The sequence below is a fragment of the Aethalodelphis obliquidens genome, unplaced genomic scaffold, assembly GCF_003676395.1.
Source record: "Aethalodelphis obliquidens isolate GAN/ISIS:26980383/991018 unplaced genomic scaffold, ASM367639v1 scaffold7, whole genome shotgun sequence".
Classification (NCBI taxonomy): domain Eukaryota; kingdom Metazoa; phylum Chordata; class Mammalia; order Artiodactyla; family Delphinidae; genus Aethalodelphis; species Aethalodelphis obliquidens.
In genome coordinates this window covers 35931837-35946437 of record NW_020837951.1, presented here as the reverse complement: position 1 = coordinate 35946437, position 14601 = coordinate 35931837, and the positions used below count along the sequence as shown (strand labels likewise).

Genomic DNA, 14601 nt, shown 5'->3' with positions numbered 1-14601 from the left:
CTCCCGAAAGGCTATTTTTCCTTGCTACCAAAATCCTTATATCAAGAATGGTACAAGGAAGGAAACTTACAGGCCTTCTCTCTTGTGATTATATACCAAAGCCCTAAATACTAACAAATCAATCCAGTACTATGAGCTCCATTACAGAAATTTAGGGATAATTCCATACTAAAAATTGGTTAATGTAATTCAGCACATAAATAAGTAAAAAGAGACATAACCTCCAAGGGTAGATAACTGAGTTAGAAGGCATTTGACAAACTTATTCTTTCTAAGAAAAGCACTTAATAAATAAAAATACTACTTCTTTAACTTGTTAGCTTTCAGACCCACAGTCAACCCCACAATGAAGAGTGAAACACAACTGAGGCAGCCTCATTATGCTACAGTCAAATATTGAATATGACATTTTCTGGATGTTACAGTGTAGCCAATGAAATAAGAAAGAAAAATAACAGAGGAAAATATTGAAAAGGAGTCTAAATTAGCAGCACTGTCCAATAATAGAGTTGTCCAGCTGGAACACTCAAGAAAAATCTATGAAAAATTACTAAAATGACTGAAAGAGCTCAGGAAATTGGCAGGTATTTAAATAAATATACAAAAATCAACAGCTTTTCCTAACATCAGCAAAGCTCAAAAAATATGATGAAAAACATCCCACTGTCAAAAGTAAGAAGAGGGGCTTCCCTAGTGGTGCGGTGGTTAAGAATCCACCTGCCAATGCAGGTACACGGGTTTGAGCCCTGGTCCGGGAAGATCCCACATGCCGCGGAGCAACTAAGCCCGTGCGCCACAACTACTGAGCCTGCGCTCTAGAGCCCACGAGCCACAACGACTGAGCCCAAGTGCCACAACTGCTGCAGCCTGCACACCTAGAGCCCACACTCTGCAACAAGAGAAGCCACTGCAGTGAGAAGACCATGCCCTGCAACAAAGAGTAGCCCCGGCTCGCCGCAACTAGAGAAAGCCCGCGTGCGGCAACAAAGACCCAACACAGCCTAAATAAATAAATAAATAAATAAATTTTTTTTAAAAAGAACATAAAATACTATGGAATTGACATTATGTGAATTAAACTATAAAGCCCTACTAAGGCACATACTATGGCACTACTAAGCTCTACTAAGGCACATACTATAAGAAAACGGGAAAGAAATCATGTTAGTAGATTGACAGATGTTAACAGTGCGATGAGATCAACTATTTCCAACCTCATAAATTTAATGCTTTTCCAATCTCTGTATCAATGGGATTTTCGCAGTAATCCTGACAAAAACTTTTAAAAATATATATCTGGACGTTGGGGAAAAGCATGTAATGAAAGGCAAAAGTCTTTTTTCAAAATAATAATAACTACAAGGAGATGCCCTACAAAGCATTTATCCATATAAAACTACAATAAGTAAAACATATAATACTGGTGCCAGAATACTGACAGATCAATAGAACAGAGTGAGAAACAGATCTAAGTATTAATGAAAATTCAGTATATGATTTAAAATATCATGTTAAATATATAAGGAACTGGTTAAATTGTGGTACATCCATTATCAAATAAAATGGAATATTACAGTTATTAAAAATGAGGTAGATTACACTGATGTAGAAAGCTGGTCGCAATATAGTATGATGTAAAAAAAAACAATGTAAAGAATAGGAAGTACAATATGATCCCTTGTGTTTTATTTATTTGTTTATTAGACAGCCACGCTATGTATAGAAAATGTCTGGAAAGATACACATATCTAAATAGCACTGTCACTACCTCTGGGATTATAGTAAGGAGAGGAATAAGAATGGAGAGTCCATCAGTCATTACCCCAACAGTGAAGAGATGGCAAACTCAAATTAGAATAATCTGAAGGGGGTTTATTTATAAAAGTAATAATTACAAAGTTGGGAGGTGAGGCCTACAGAAACGACAGGGGATGAACAGGACTAGCTATAGCATAACAATTATCACTCTGGCTCCCAAAAAGACAGGACACAGAGAGTACCAGAACCCAGGTAATATAAGGCCGGCTACCCTGAGTGGAGAGAGAATAAATATTCTGACCTCATTCTTCTTCCCTTCAATCTCCTTTTAAGGCTGAACCCAACCAGAAACGAGAAGACCTGGGAACTCTTTCCCTGGGGCAGAGAACCAGGTGGAAATGGGTGAAGGACAGGCGTGGAGAAGTAAATAGAAGGTACCGGGCGGGCCCAGATTTCTTTTACCTTTTTATAAAATTAATTACATAAATAGAAGTAAAATATCTTCATTAGAAATGAAAAACTTACATAGAAAGCTAAAATTCCACCCTCCATAATGCTGGATCTTTCTCCAGAAGTAATCATCTTTATTTTTTATCATCATTTTGATGGGGTCTGTCACTGACTTTTTTCTAGACAGACACACACTCACCACAATAAAACACACAGAATTGCTTTAGGAGGCGTTGTTTGCTCAACATGAACAGTATTAATCACCCTATTACCTTCCGCAACCTTTTTTTCTCACCATTTTCAGTTCAGTTATAAAATAATGCTCAAGAAATCAAGAGGAACAGTTTAAATCTCCTCAGGGTTGTTTACACCCTACCTCAGTGGTTCTCAAAATATCCCCCCACTCCCCCAACCGCTGCATTAGCATCACCTAGTAATTTGTTTAAAAGGCCCCACCCTAGTACAGTGAATCAAAAGCTCAGGAAGTGGGGCCCAGTAACCTTCCTTTTAACCTGCCCTCCACGTGACTATCATGCAGGCTAAAGTTTGAGTGCCACTACTCCATCACCTGTGCCCTTGCTAGGAATCTGCTTTTTAACTAGATCCCGGGGTGATGCGTAAGTAAACTGAAGTGTTAAGAAGCCGGTCTACCTCTGAGCCATAAACCTAACCACAATCCATATTACCCGCACCTATCTACACACAGGGTATTATGAGTGGCTTCTGGGGATGGGAAGGGGGAAGGCCAGCAAAAAGAGCGGTGGTTTTTAACCTCTTTGAATTTAAATCTATCACTCCTGTGGGAAAAACATCAGCACTGCATGCCCTAGTTAGGCAGAGCATGTTAGCAGTGTTGTCTTTTGTGCGTGACAGACAGCACATAACTACCTTTAAACCACCCTGGAAATGTACCGCTCTTAGGTGTCAATATTATATCATAAGTTCTCATTTTTCTTTTAAAATAAGTTAGTTTGAATGTTAACCCCAGGCATAATAAAATTACGTATGAATAGCTAACCTCTGTTTGTATCACTAATACTGTAATGGGAATCCATCATTTTAAAACAAAGCGCAGGGATACACCTTTTCTGCTCTAACAAGGATACTTTTATCAACATTTACGAGTGTTTCTACCCTCCACTTCCATACTGCAGGCTCCACCTCTACATAGCTTGTGGGGAGGGGAAAATGTCCCCAGAATTCCACCTTTAACTTCCTGCTGCCTCCCTGAAAGGCTGACATTTTCTTTCAAAACCTGCACCCTAAAGCCCCTCTTCCTTTGCTCTTCTCTCATTTTTCTCCACGGAGTCTTCAGGTCTGTCCTGAGTCACAGGCAAACATGTTGACTTTCTCAGGAAATCTGCCAAAGTAACGACATATACATGTGTGCTTGAGAATCCTACTGTCTCACTGCTTAGCCAGCCTGACTCGGGCTAACACAACGATCTGCTTTTTTAAGGCACTTCCAGTTTCACTTCCAGCTCCTACCAGGCTTATGCCCCGCCCCAAGGCAGCACAGCCCCCTCTCTCTGAGCTTTCCTGACACAGGAAGTAGCACAGTCAATTCTGTGGGGCCCAAACCCAACTTGACTTGCCTCTCCCTTCTTAAAGCAATCTCAAAATCAAAATTTCTAAAGCTCCTTTTCCATTTGATAACTTTTCTTCCACACAAAGAAAGTTTTAATCAAGACATGATAAATTTGGGCCTTGGGTTTTTAATTACATAGCATCAGGAAAAATAATATAACTATTCTATCAAACAATTCTATTTGGAAAGGAAACATGTTTCTAATAAAGATGTTAAAAAAAAAGAAAATAAAAAAAAAGAAAGGAACATGTTTACATCTCAAAAGTGCTATAAAAAGATTTTGGTATGGTAAAACTAGTTTGATTTCTATCCCCAACCCACACAATTGTTTCTTAAAATCATTTATGGCAATTGAGACAGAGTTCATTTTTTAAAGATTTTCTTCTACCAAAAGCTAGACTCAAAATATGTACAGAATTACCTAAACATTCTAGAGTCAAATTCTGACTTTAGTTTTATCTCATGGACATTAATAATTTCATGAATTAAACACAGATTCACTTTAAGGCAAATCTTTTGACTTGTTGCCTTTGTAGGGTTTTGGGTTTAACTGTTATTGTTTGTTGTTGTTGTTAAGCACACAACGGTGGCTTTTATTTAAAGTTAAAGCTCAAAAATATCATGGAATAGTAATTTCTGTTTTTAATATACGCATAGTTTTTAATAGAAATACTGGATAATTAGATCACAAGAATTCATGACTCATATTCTTCATATACAGCAAAGACAGTCAACAATGTCTTCCATTAGAGTCCCAAACATACTGTAACTCTAGAGGTGTTCTGATGCTAAGGTTCTTAAAGAAATGCAAACCAGTAAATGGGTGGAAATTCCTCAATTATCTGGATTTAATCAGCTTTTATCCTGCCTGAATAGAAGACTATCTTCCTCCTATGAATTAATTCTCATATTGCTTAGTAATTTGAAAGGTGGAGAATTCATTTTTCTTTTCCAACTATCCATAAACAAAGAAAAAGACTGAGTTGGCAGTGCTCAACTCAAAAACAGGACATGTTCCAAAAGTCTAAAACTACTGTACCTCGTTTTGACCTTAGAATCCCATTTTCCCATAGAACATTTTCTAAATGGATGGCCCACCAATGTCTATTAAGCCCACAACATAAACGAAATAATATTAGAAACACTATAACTGCTTGAGAAAATTTAATCTCAGATTCCAACTTTGGGCCACCTAAAGACAGAATTTTCAACAAGCATTCCAACCAAGTTTGAAGTAGTTCATTTGGGAACCACTATGCTACATTATTTTCCTCAAATAATCTACTATGTCAGACAGCATCAACACAGCACCAGGCTCTCCAACTGATGCCTGAAATATTCATATTCTATACCACTGAATAAAGGGATATATTTATGCTTTAGCTTGTGACAAATCAAAGTTTATTATGGAAATTAAGAAGGCTAAAAAGAAGTCTAACATCCATTCTTACACTAATTTCAGAGAGGGAGGTACTCATATCCACAAAAAGGTGGGATTCTGAATAGGGCCAAATTTTTCTACGAGAAGTTTTGTATCTGCTTAAGTGACCAAACAAGCACTGAGTTAAGACCAATGTTCAGAATCACAGAACATGGGAGATTTTCCAAGAAGCAATTTAAATATGCCTGATCTGAGGTGAACCCACTCCAATGCAGGTACTCCTACTCCTTATTATGTGAAAAAGTAGTGAATGACTAAAAAGAAATTTAATTAAATAATCCTAACACAAAAATTGAGAACTTAAAAGGAGTGCATTTCTCAGGAGGAACAAAGGTAAAACTGAAGACTGCAAATTCTGTCTAGTGGCTAAGACAGTGGTCACCTTTGCTTATGTTCAATCTTGTTACCAAAACTTAACTGCTATGTTTGCTTAGGCTATCTATAAAGTGAGACGTAAAGCATGATGGCTAAAAATACAGACTCTGAAATAAGACGGCTTGGGTTCATATCCTAGATAACACTCTTAATAGCTGCGTCATCTTTAGCAAGTTATTTAACCTCTCTGTGCTCCAGTTTCTTCATCCGCACAATAAAGATGATAAAAGCATCAACCTTAGAGGACTGTAGTGAAAATTAAATGAATTAATCCAGGTAAACCACTTGGAATAGAGCCTTGCACATAATAAGCACACAGTAAGTGACCACTATTATCTAGATATTCAAAAATAAGCAGGATTTGGAGAAGATAGGAAAAATTAAAGCTGAAGCAACAATCAAACAAACAGAGGTGAAAAAGTGATACACACACATGGAAACAGGGCATTACACTTCCCTGCAGAATATTCACGAAGAATAGTAGAGACTGGAATAATGAAGACCCAATTATGCTGGCCTTGAATGCCAAACCAAAAAATATTTTACTTACAAGGCAGCCAGTTAAATTTGTGACCTGATCAGATCTGTGCTTTAGCAATGTTAATTATAATGATTATATCATATCACTACTATTTATGCAATTTTGATGTTCTCAAACCCAAAAATTTGTTTGGTCAAGTAACACACTGTTGGAGTCTATTGCTAAACTGTTGTATATCTGAATCAAATCTGAAATCCTCACTGTGTCTGGTACATAGTAGGCATTCAATAAATGTTTTATTGTTACTTTTACTGGCCACCAGAGCAGTGCAGTAAACAGTCAGAGGTTATATGTATATGTATTGTAAGAAATATGTATTACAAATGAAGCAGCCAAGTAACAGCTGGTAAAATGTTAAGTCACTGCTGAGCAGTATACTTGCCTAAAACAGGGGTAATCACCCTTACTTTTCATTAAAAGCAGATAAAATGGAACCTTGTATATTTTTAAATCTCATAAAATTTAGCTGTCAGATTGATAGTCTTCTTAAGGATTATTTGGGCAATATCTTTGTAATGGACTACCCAGTGTTCTTATGTGATGATAAATTTAAGGCAGATTTCCTCAAGATATCTGCACTCCCATGTTCACTGCAGCATTATTCACAATAGCTAAGATAAAGAAAGAACCTAAGTGTCTGATGAATGAGCGGATGAAGAAGTTGTGGTATATACAAACAATGGAATATTATTCAGCCATGAAGAAAGAAGGAAATCCTGCCATTTGCAACAACATGAATGAAACTGGAGGACATAATGTAAAGTGAAATAAGCCAAAGAGAGAAAGACAAATACTTTAAGATGTCACTTATATGTAGAATCTAAAAAGATAATAATAGTAATAATTTGGTTTTTAATATAAAAGTCAAACTCATGGAAACAGAGAGTAGAATGGTGGTTACCAGGGCCTGGGGAGTGGAGGAAATGAGATGTTGGTCAAAAGGCACAACCCTTCAGATAAGTAAGTTCTGAGGCTCTAATGTACAGCATGGTGGCTATAGTTAACAGTACTGTATACTTGAAATTTGCTAAGAAAATAGATCTTAAGCTTCTCACCAAGAAAAAAGGTAGTTATGTGAGGTGATGAATGTATTAATTAACCTGACCATGGTAATCATTTCGCCATGTACACAAATATCAAACCATCACACTGCACACTTTAAATACATACAATTTTATTTGTCAGTAAAAAAGGGAGAGAGAGAGAGAAAGGAAGGAAGGAAGGAAAGAGAGAAAGGAAGAAAGGAAGGAAAGAAAGAAGGAAGGAAGGGAGGGAGGGAGCAGAAGGAAGGAAGGAATGGAAGAAGGGAAGGAGGGAGGGAGGAAAGGAGGGAGGGAGGAAGGAAAGAAGGGAGGCAGGAAGGAAGAAAGACATTTGAGACACTAGTAAAAGTAATATACTAATAGTTAACATAGTAAAAAAAAGTGTTCACTAGAAGATTGATTGCCAACAGATCTTAGAAGCACATCATGACAAGATGGTTGATATAAGAGGCTAAACACATATCCCCAGATTCATTGATTTTTTTCTGGTGGTGGTAGGGGGAAGTCAGCTTCCCAAGATGTCAGTCAGTGCTAACTTTTAGAAACTTAAACAAACAAAAAAAAATTAGTAAGAACATGCCATGATTTGGCTTTCTTGGGCAATCAATCATTCTGGCAACACAAGCATAAAACAAAGTAGGCCTGGATTTCTACATACTTTCTTGTAAAGTACTTTTTTAAAAAAATTTATTTATTATTTATTTATTTTTGGCTGTCTTGGGTCTTCGTTGCTGCACGCAGGCTTTCTCCAGCTGCGGCAATTGGGGGCCACTCTTCATTGCAGTGTGCGTGCTTCTCATTGCGGTGGCTTCTCTTGTTGCGGAGCAGGGGCTCTAGGCACACGGGCTTCAGTAGTTGTGGCACGTGGGCTCAGTAGTTGTGGCTCACGGGCTCTAGAGCACAGGCTCAGTAGTTGTGGCGCACGGGCTTAGCTGCTCCGCGGCATGTGGGATCTTCCTGGACCAGGGCTCCAACCTGTGTCCCCTGCATTGGCAGGCGGATTCTTAACCACTGTACCATCACGGAAGTCCCACTGTAAAGTACTTTTCAGTTACAGTTTTAGACTAGAAAAAAAAAGTTCCGGCTGTCTTGTGCTTTTTAAAGCTTCACGTATCTTGCGAGTATTAGAATTTAAAACCTTGAAATGTACTCACTTAAACACATTCCTGTCAGCATTACCAACAACGCTCCATTATCCATTTTGGTACTGTCTCCAGATGCTTTTAATCCCCGCCTGACTTCTCCCTACCAACAAGTACTTGGATACCATCTTTACCCTGTCTGCCCCCATTACTTGGTTGTGCTTAGGGAATTATAATTACAGTGATCCCGCCTTTAAAACATCCTCAGAGCACAAAGCCTCTTTGTATGATTGGGGGTGAGGGGGGCACCTTCCAGGCTCCACAGCAAAGTGTGGGTGGTGGCAACATAGGCAGCAACGAAAGAAGAGGAGCTGGGGCCTCTCTGGAGGCCTTCGGGTCTGGTTCAATACTAGTGGGTGTCCAGCCCAAAGGTTCTACAAAGCCTCTGCACCCCTCCCATGAGGAGAGTAAAGGACAGGACCTGTTCTGACAGATGGAGAGATCACCACCAAGCCCAAAAGGCCAGGGAACAGAAGGGAGCATGAAAAGGGGGAGAAAAGCAAGCAGGAGCTGAAACATACTCCTTTGTGCTGTTCTCAGTACTTCAGGCAATGAACTCTCTGACAGTGAAGCTATCACCCCAATGAATCAGTGGCTAGTACTGGTATTACCAGCACCCAGTAGGTGCTCACTCAAACATGTATAGAGGCAGCAGCAAAAATCTACATAGGAAGACAAATCTATTAAAAATTTAAAAAAATAAAATAGCCTAAAAGCCAAATGAAAATACTTTTTTTAAATTATTAGAGTCCCATCTTCTAGTTGCACAAGTGATTACGAAATGAATACTTGTTTTACTTTGCCTCCCCTACTACTTCAGTGTAGACTTCAAAACTGCTCACTTTCCAGCTCTGTCTGACAATAAAACAGACTTCAACTAAAGATCAGTGAGCACCATCTGCAAACACTGAAATCAAAGGTGCTGAAGCAGAACAGATACTGACAGGTGACTTGCAACTCAAGGTACATCCCAGAAGCACTACAAAATGTTCTACTACTTAATTGCTTGCAGCTCTCTCTTCCATGCATGTATTTCTTCCTCTTTACCACTTCTTCCCTTCTTTCAACAGGGTCAAATGGTTATATCAAAACTTACAATCTCTCCCTCATTTCTACACATATTTTATCACAAAAGCAGACAATACAGTGACAGCTTTCCATATCATGACCGGAGGGGGCTACTGATAAACTCTAGTATAATCCCATCATTCTCCTCCACCTGCCCAACATGGTTAACTGTCCCAAGCAGTCCCTAGAATAGCACTAATATCCATTTAAACCAAGAACAGAAAAAAAACCCTGAAACTGCTTTGGGTGAGGCTTATAGGTGAGAACTGTTTATTCTCCTTGCGTGGGCATAAGACTAGTTCTGTTAAACATTTTCAGTTTTATTTACATACATTTTCTTTAAAAAACAATTTCTTCAAGACAGCAGCAAAAGCACAATGGAACCCTCTATCCATCACCCTCAATCATGTTTAAAAATAATAATAAAAAAGACAATAGAAACCACTTCAAATTGTACCTCTCCCTTGAGCCCACAGAACAGCACTCTTCCATGACAACTGTTCTGAAAAAACACACTGCCATTATTTGCAAAAGCAGTAGGAAGTCCAGTCTTGTCCTTGGTTCAGCACTCCCCCTTCCTCTCTCTCCAAGAAAAAATGAAACAGCAGGAAGCGTAAACAACCGCTTAATGGAAAATACAAATGGGCAAATATTTTCAAAATTGGCTAAAAAGCCTGAGGTCTTAAGAAATTCAGGAATACTAGTGTAGGGGGAAATAGGAAGAGAAAAATAGTATCGTATTTCCCCCTCAAAGTGAGCACTATGTGACTGCATGAGCAAATGCGCGCGTAGCTACTTTCTCTCCTTCACTTACCAGATGCTTTTGTCTTTTTAATGATTTCTTTCTCATTGTCTTTCCATAAATAATGGTATTTATCAAATTGTTATTCTGTACAATTTCTCCAGACCCATAACAAATTTTACAATTTTGAGCTGAACTCTTTGGTTCAACTGAGCATGGTAATGAAAAGCCAGGGGTAGGCCCTTTCCCATGAAAAGCTCACATGGAGAAAACTCTTTTGGAGTCTCAGGCCTAGCAGTGACCAGCCCTCTTCACAGAGCCTGTGGTGAGTATGGACGGGTAACAGCTGGACCAACAGTTACAAAGCCGCAGGGCCATGCTAGTTCACAGAGCACCTTTGTGAGGATTAGAAAAGGGTGCCCCCACTAAGGGGACACAGTTTCCACACAAGGTGTTCATCTTGGTAAGTGGAGCACAAAATGGGTTTCTACTCCCACTTGCGAAACAAAACAAGCACCCAGTGCTGAGAACAACCTATACAACCCTAATCAGCAGCCCTGGGGCAAAACTGCACCTCCAAAGTAGGTTTCCAAAAAGAAGAACGTCACCAACAACAAACAGCATTTCACAAATTTCATTACCAGAAATTCTCACACATGTTAATATAAATTCATTCATAAACATATTAGGACCAGAGGAAAAAGGGTCTAGCAAAGAAGGAAAACTAGCAAATTTGAGAGAAAGGAAACTCTTCCATCTAGAGGAATAATGTTGTTCCTAAAGCCCCCAATCTTTGACTACAGGTTCAAATAGCTGAATTTCAAACGCATGTGCTAAGCTAAAACATGCAAACAATCACTATCATCTGCAGAGAAAGGCATGATCACATACATTTACCTTTGGGGGTTTACTTTCTCCAATTTGCTAGTTTTCCTTCTCAGTCAGACACTTTTTTGCTCCTATCCTGACTATAAAACCATACACAGTGATACAAGTGGTTAAAGTTTATAAAACCTGATAAACAGCCCTGGTGGGTGGTGGGCCCCTTAGCTACCTGCATGAAAATAAGAGGAATAGACAACCTGGATTATGAAGGGTTTAACATTCAATGGCTTCCAACCCTATCACTCTTTTATGCCCTACAAAAGAGCTAAATATCACATGGGTCCAAATTAGTCCCAGTCATGCAGGAGGGGCAACAGAAGGCAGCCTGGGGACTAGGCTGTGCAAAGCTGAGAAGAAGTACAGCCCAGAGTCAGAAGAAACCTTAAGGCAGTGGTTCTCAAACTTTAGTGGGCATGAGAATCTACTAGGGAACATGTTCAGAATCAGATTTCTGGGTCCCTCCCTACATTTGACAGATCAGAATGTCCTGGAGCACTTATATTTTGACAAAATTCAAACTGCTGACCTAGGTCCACCAGAAAGTTTAGAAAGACTGGGAAATCCTCCACGTGCCTATCAGCTGTTCCAAAATAAAAGTCATCCATCACAAAACTAGGCTTTGCGGGTCAGAATGGGGTGAGAAAAGGATCATCAGCCAGCATGCCTAACAGGCTGTGCTGGGCTGGATGCTGTGGCTAGAGTTTCACTATTAAGGGACAAAAACCCTCTGCTATGTAAACAAGAAATTATTTTGCATGTTGAGAAATATTTCAAACATCCGAAAAATATTTAAATATCTCTGTACCCTACATCCAAGATAAGCAAATCTTAATTTGCAATTATCTGATTCAGGTTTAATAATAGAATACTAGATATAACTAAAGCCCTCTGTGTACCCCTGGATCAATCCCATTCCTCACCCACTCTCCTGAGAGGTTACCACTACTCTGAATTTGGTGTTAGTTGTTACCATGAATGTTTTTATACTACTACTACATATGTACACAGACACAGACAATATTATTTTGCATGTTTTCAGATTTTATGCAAGTGGAAACATTCTCTAATAATTCTTCTGTTATTTACTCCCCCAGCCCCTGTTATGTTTGTAAGATTCAACCATTTTAATGCATGTGGCTATAGTTTATTTTTCACAGTGTTGTAATATTCAATTGTGTGGGACTATCTAACAATTTATGTATTTCCCTATTGGTGGACATTTAAGCAGCAATAAACATTCCTGTACTTCTTCTGTACTTATTTTCTTGGACAAGTGTGCAAAGATTTCTTAAAGTATATACCCAGAAATGGGCATTTTAGGTGAACGGATTTGCTTGCCCTCCTTTAGCTAGACATCACTATGCTACTCTCCAGAGTGACTGTATCTATTTACATTCTCACTAGCAGTATATAAAAGGTGATTTCCCCATAACCTTACTAACACTTGGTTATCACAGCATTTAATTTCTGCCAATCTGATGAGTGTAAAATGGCATGTCACTGATGTTTCAATTTGCACTTCCCTGATTTTAAGTCTTTGACAAGTAAATTTTCATATATATATATCTGTCAAATATGTTTTTCTCAGTTTTTAAGAAAAATTTAACCCATCTTGTCTGAATCAGGGCAGCTCTTCCCAAAGAACCTTGCCAACAGCCACCACAACTGGAAAGCTGAGGTGCGGGAGGGCAGCAAGAAAACAGCTGACTTAAACAAGGAATCATCTTGGACAAAGAGCCCTAATTAATGCATTTGCTAATTAGTCTTTCCCTTCCCTCTTTTGTCAAGGCTTACTTCCAAGACAATACTACGGCCCCCAGCCTTAGAACAAGAGAGAGAATGGGGGGGATGGGGAGTACCCAAAACATTATGTAAAAGTACTTACAACTGTCTTTACTCAAAGAAAATGATGTGATTGCAGACCAATACCTATTACTCAACCTTGTAAGATACCATCCACCTCTAACAGACTCCTTTCAAGCTCATTACCTTTGGCTCCCTCTTTAAAACAGCCCAATCTTTTTCTCTACACTAGACACTGTCCCCCTCCCTTTCATCTCCCTTCCCCCACAATGACTAAATTTCCTCCTTTTCCCCCATTCTACAGCTTCTGTTTTCTAACTCCACAGGACCCTCTTCATTGACTATAACACTACTCTCTCTCGTTGCCTCTAGAACCCCAAGTCCCTTTCCAAGATGCATCCACAATAAAAACAACCCACCCAAAAGAAAAACGGGAATCCCATGCAGTACATGGCCCTCTTCCATGCCAGGCAGGTGGGTGACCTGTCCCAATTCTCTCACTTCCTACCCCTTCACGCCTGGGATAGCTGTGCTTTCTCTGGGGGTTCCCCAAGTGTGACAGGTCCAGACCACCTGGGGAAACCTCATTTGGCTTTCTGTGGCAGAAACGTCTTTACTAGGGCCATATATACACTTGTTTGGGGCAGGAACGAAACTCGGGCCATTTCGTGAAAAAGACACCTTACAGGCGTCTCCACAAAAGCAGGCAGGCCTCCCACCTATTAATTCCAGCTGGATTGGTTTCGTCCGTGCAGTGGTGGGAAAGGTGGCCTGGCAGAGACCAAATGGTCCCCGCAGTAAGAACTTTCTGAAGCTCTGACCCACTCACTCAAGAAAGCCCTCTTCCCAGAGAGGACAACCTCACAGGAGTCTCTCCCCCTGCGGCTCCCCAGGACACCACGAATCCCCCAAATCAGCCGCCGCTCTCCTCCGTCCCAGCCTGCAAGAGATCCTTTCTCCTAAGCCAGCCCCAAAAGCGCTGGGTGGGCGTGCCTGGGGCCGAGGCCTAGCGCCCCCTCCTCCACGATCAATCTCTCTCGGTTCTCCGGGGCTAGGGGCTCTTCCTCCTCCCAGCGCCCCCTGCTCCGGGCCCGCGCCGGCCCATAGTGACCCTGGGTCCCAGCCAGGTTACGACTTTCGCCGGCTATGTGACCTTGGGCAAGTCACTTCCCCCTGTAAACCTCCGTTTCCTCCGCCGCCCAGAGGAGACCTAGAGAGGTCCTGCCCTGCCCACTCTAGGGGAGGGGGTTACCCACCAGGGGGGAAAACGCTTTGTGAGCCGCTCCGCGCAGCGGAGACACAGGGCTCACAGGGGCTCCGGGGCCGGACTAACCTGACCCGGACAACGCTCCACCCCCGCCGCGGGGCCGGGCGGCTGGACCACACGCCTCTGGGCGGCCCCCCAACACACACACCCGAGACCAACCCACGCCCCTCCCCGCCTGGCCCGCTCCTGGACCCCGTACCTGCTCCCGGCGCTCGGCCGCAGGCGCCGCCACCCTGGGCGCCTGCCCGGAGAGGCCCGTGGCCCGGAGGGCTGAGGCGGCCGGCTGCAGCGGGCTCGGGCCGGGGAGGCGGCGGCAGGGGGCGCGGACGGCGCGGGGGCCCGAGCTCGGCGGGGCCCGGCCTGGGAGACGACGACTGAGGCTGGAAGTGCGCGGCGGCCGCGGCTGCTGAGGCGGCGGCGGCGGCGACCGCGGCGGCGGCGCTTCCGCTCATGGCGGGGCCGCGAGCAGCAGCTCCGGCTGCGACTCGACTCCGGCTT

General features: G+C 41.5%; 1 protein-coding gene across 5 annotated transcripts in view; it reads right to left on the bottom strand.

The window, feature by feature from the left end:
* The window catches only part of RNF38 (ring finger protein 38), a 124333-nt gene extending 109742 nt beyond the window's left edge, over positions 1–14591 (bottom strand). For 4 of the 5 annotated variants that reach the window (XM_027105503.1, XM_027105505.1, XM_027105506.1 and 1 more), the window contains exon 1: positions 14303–14586. In XM_027105503.1, the coding sequence (XP_026961304.1) occupies positions 14303–14555 (253 nt within the window). In that variant the 5' untranslated portion in view covers positions 14556–14586. Of the gene's footprint in view, positions 1–14302 lie in introns of all 5 variants that reach the window. The other variant, XM_027105508.1, reaches the window with a different exon arrangement.
* Between the last annotated feature and the right edge of the window lie 10 nt (positions 14592–14601).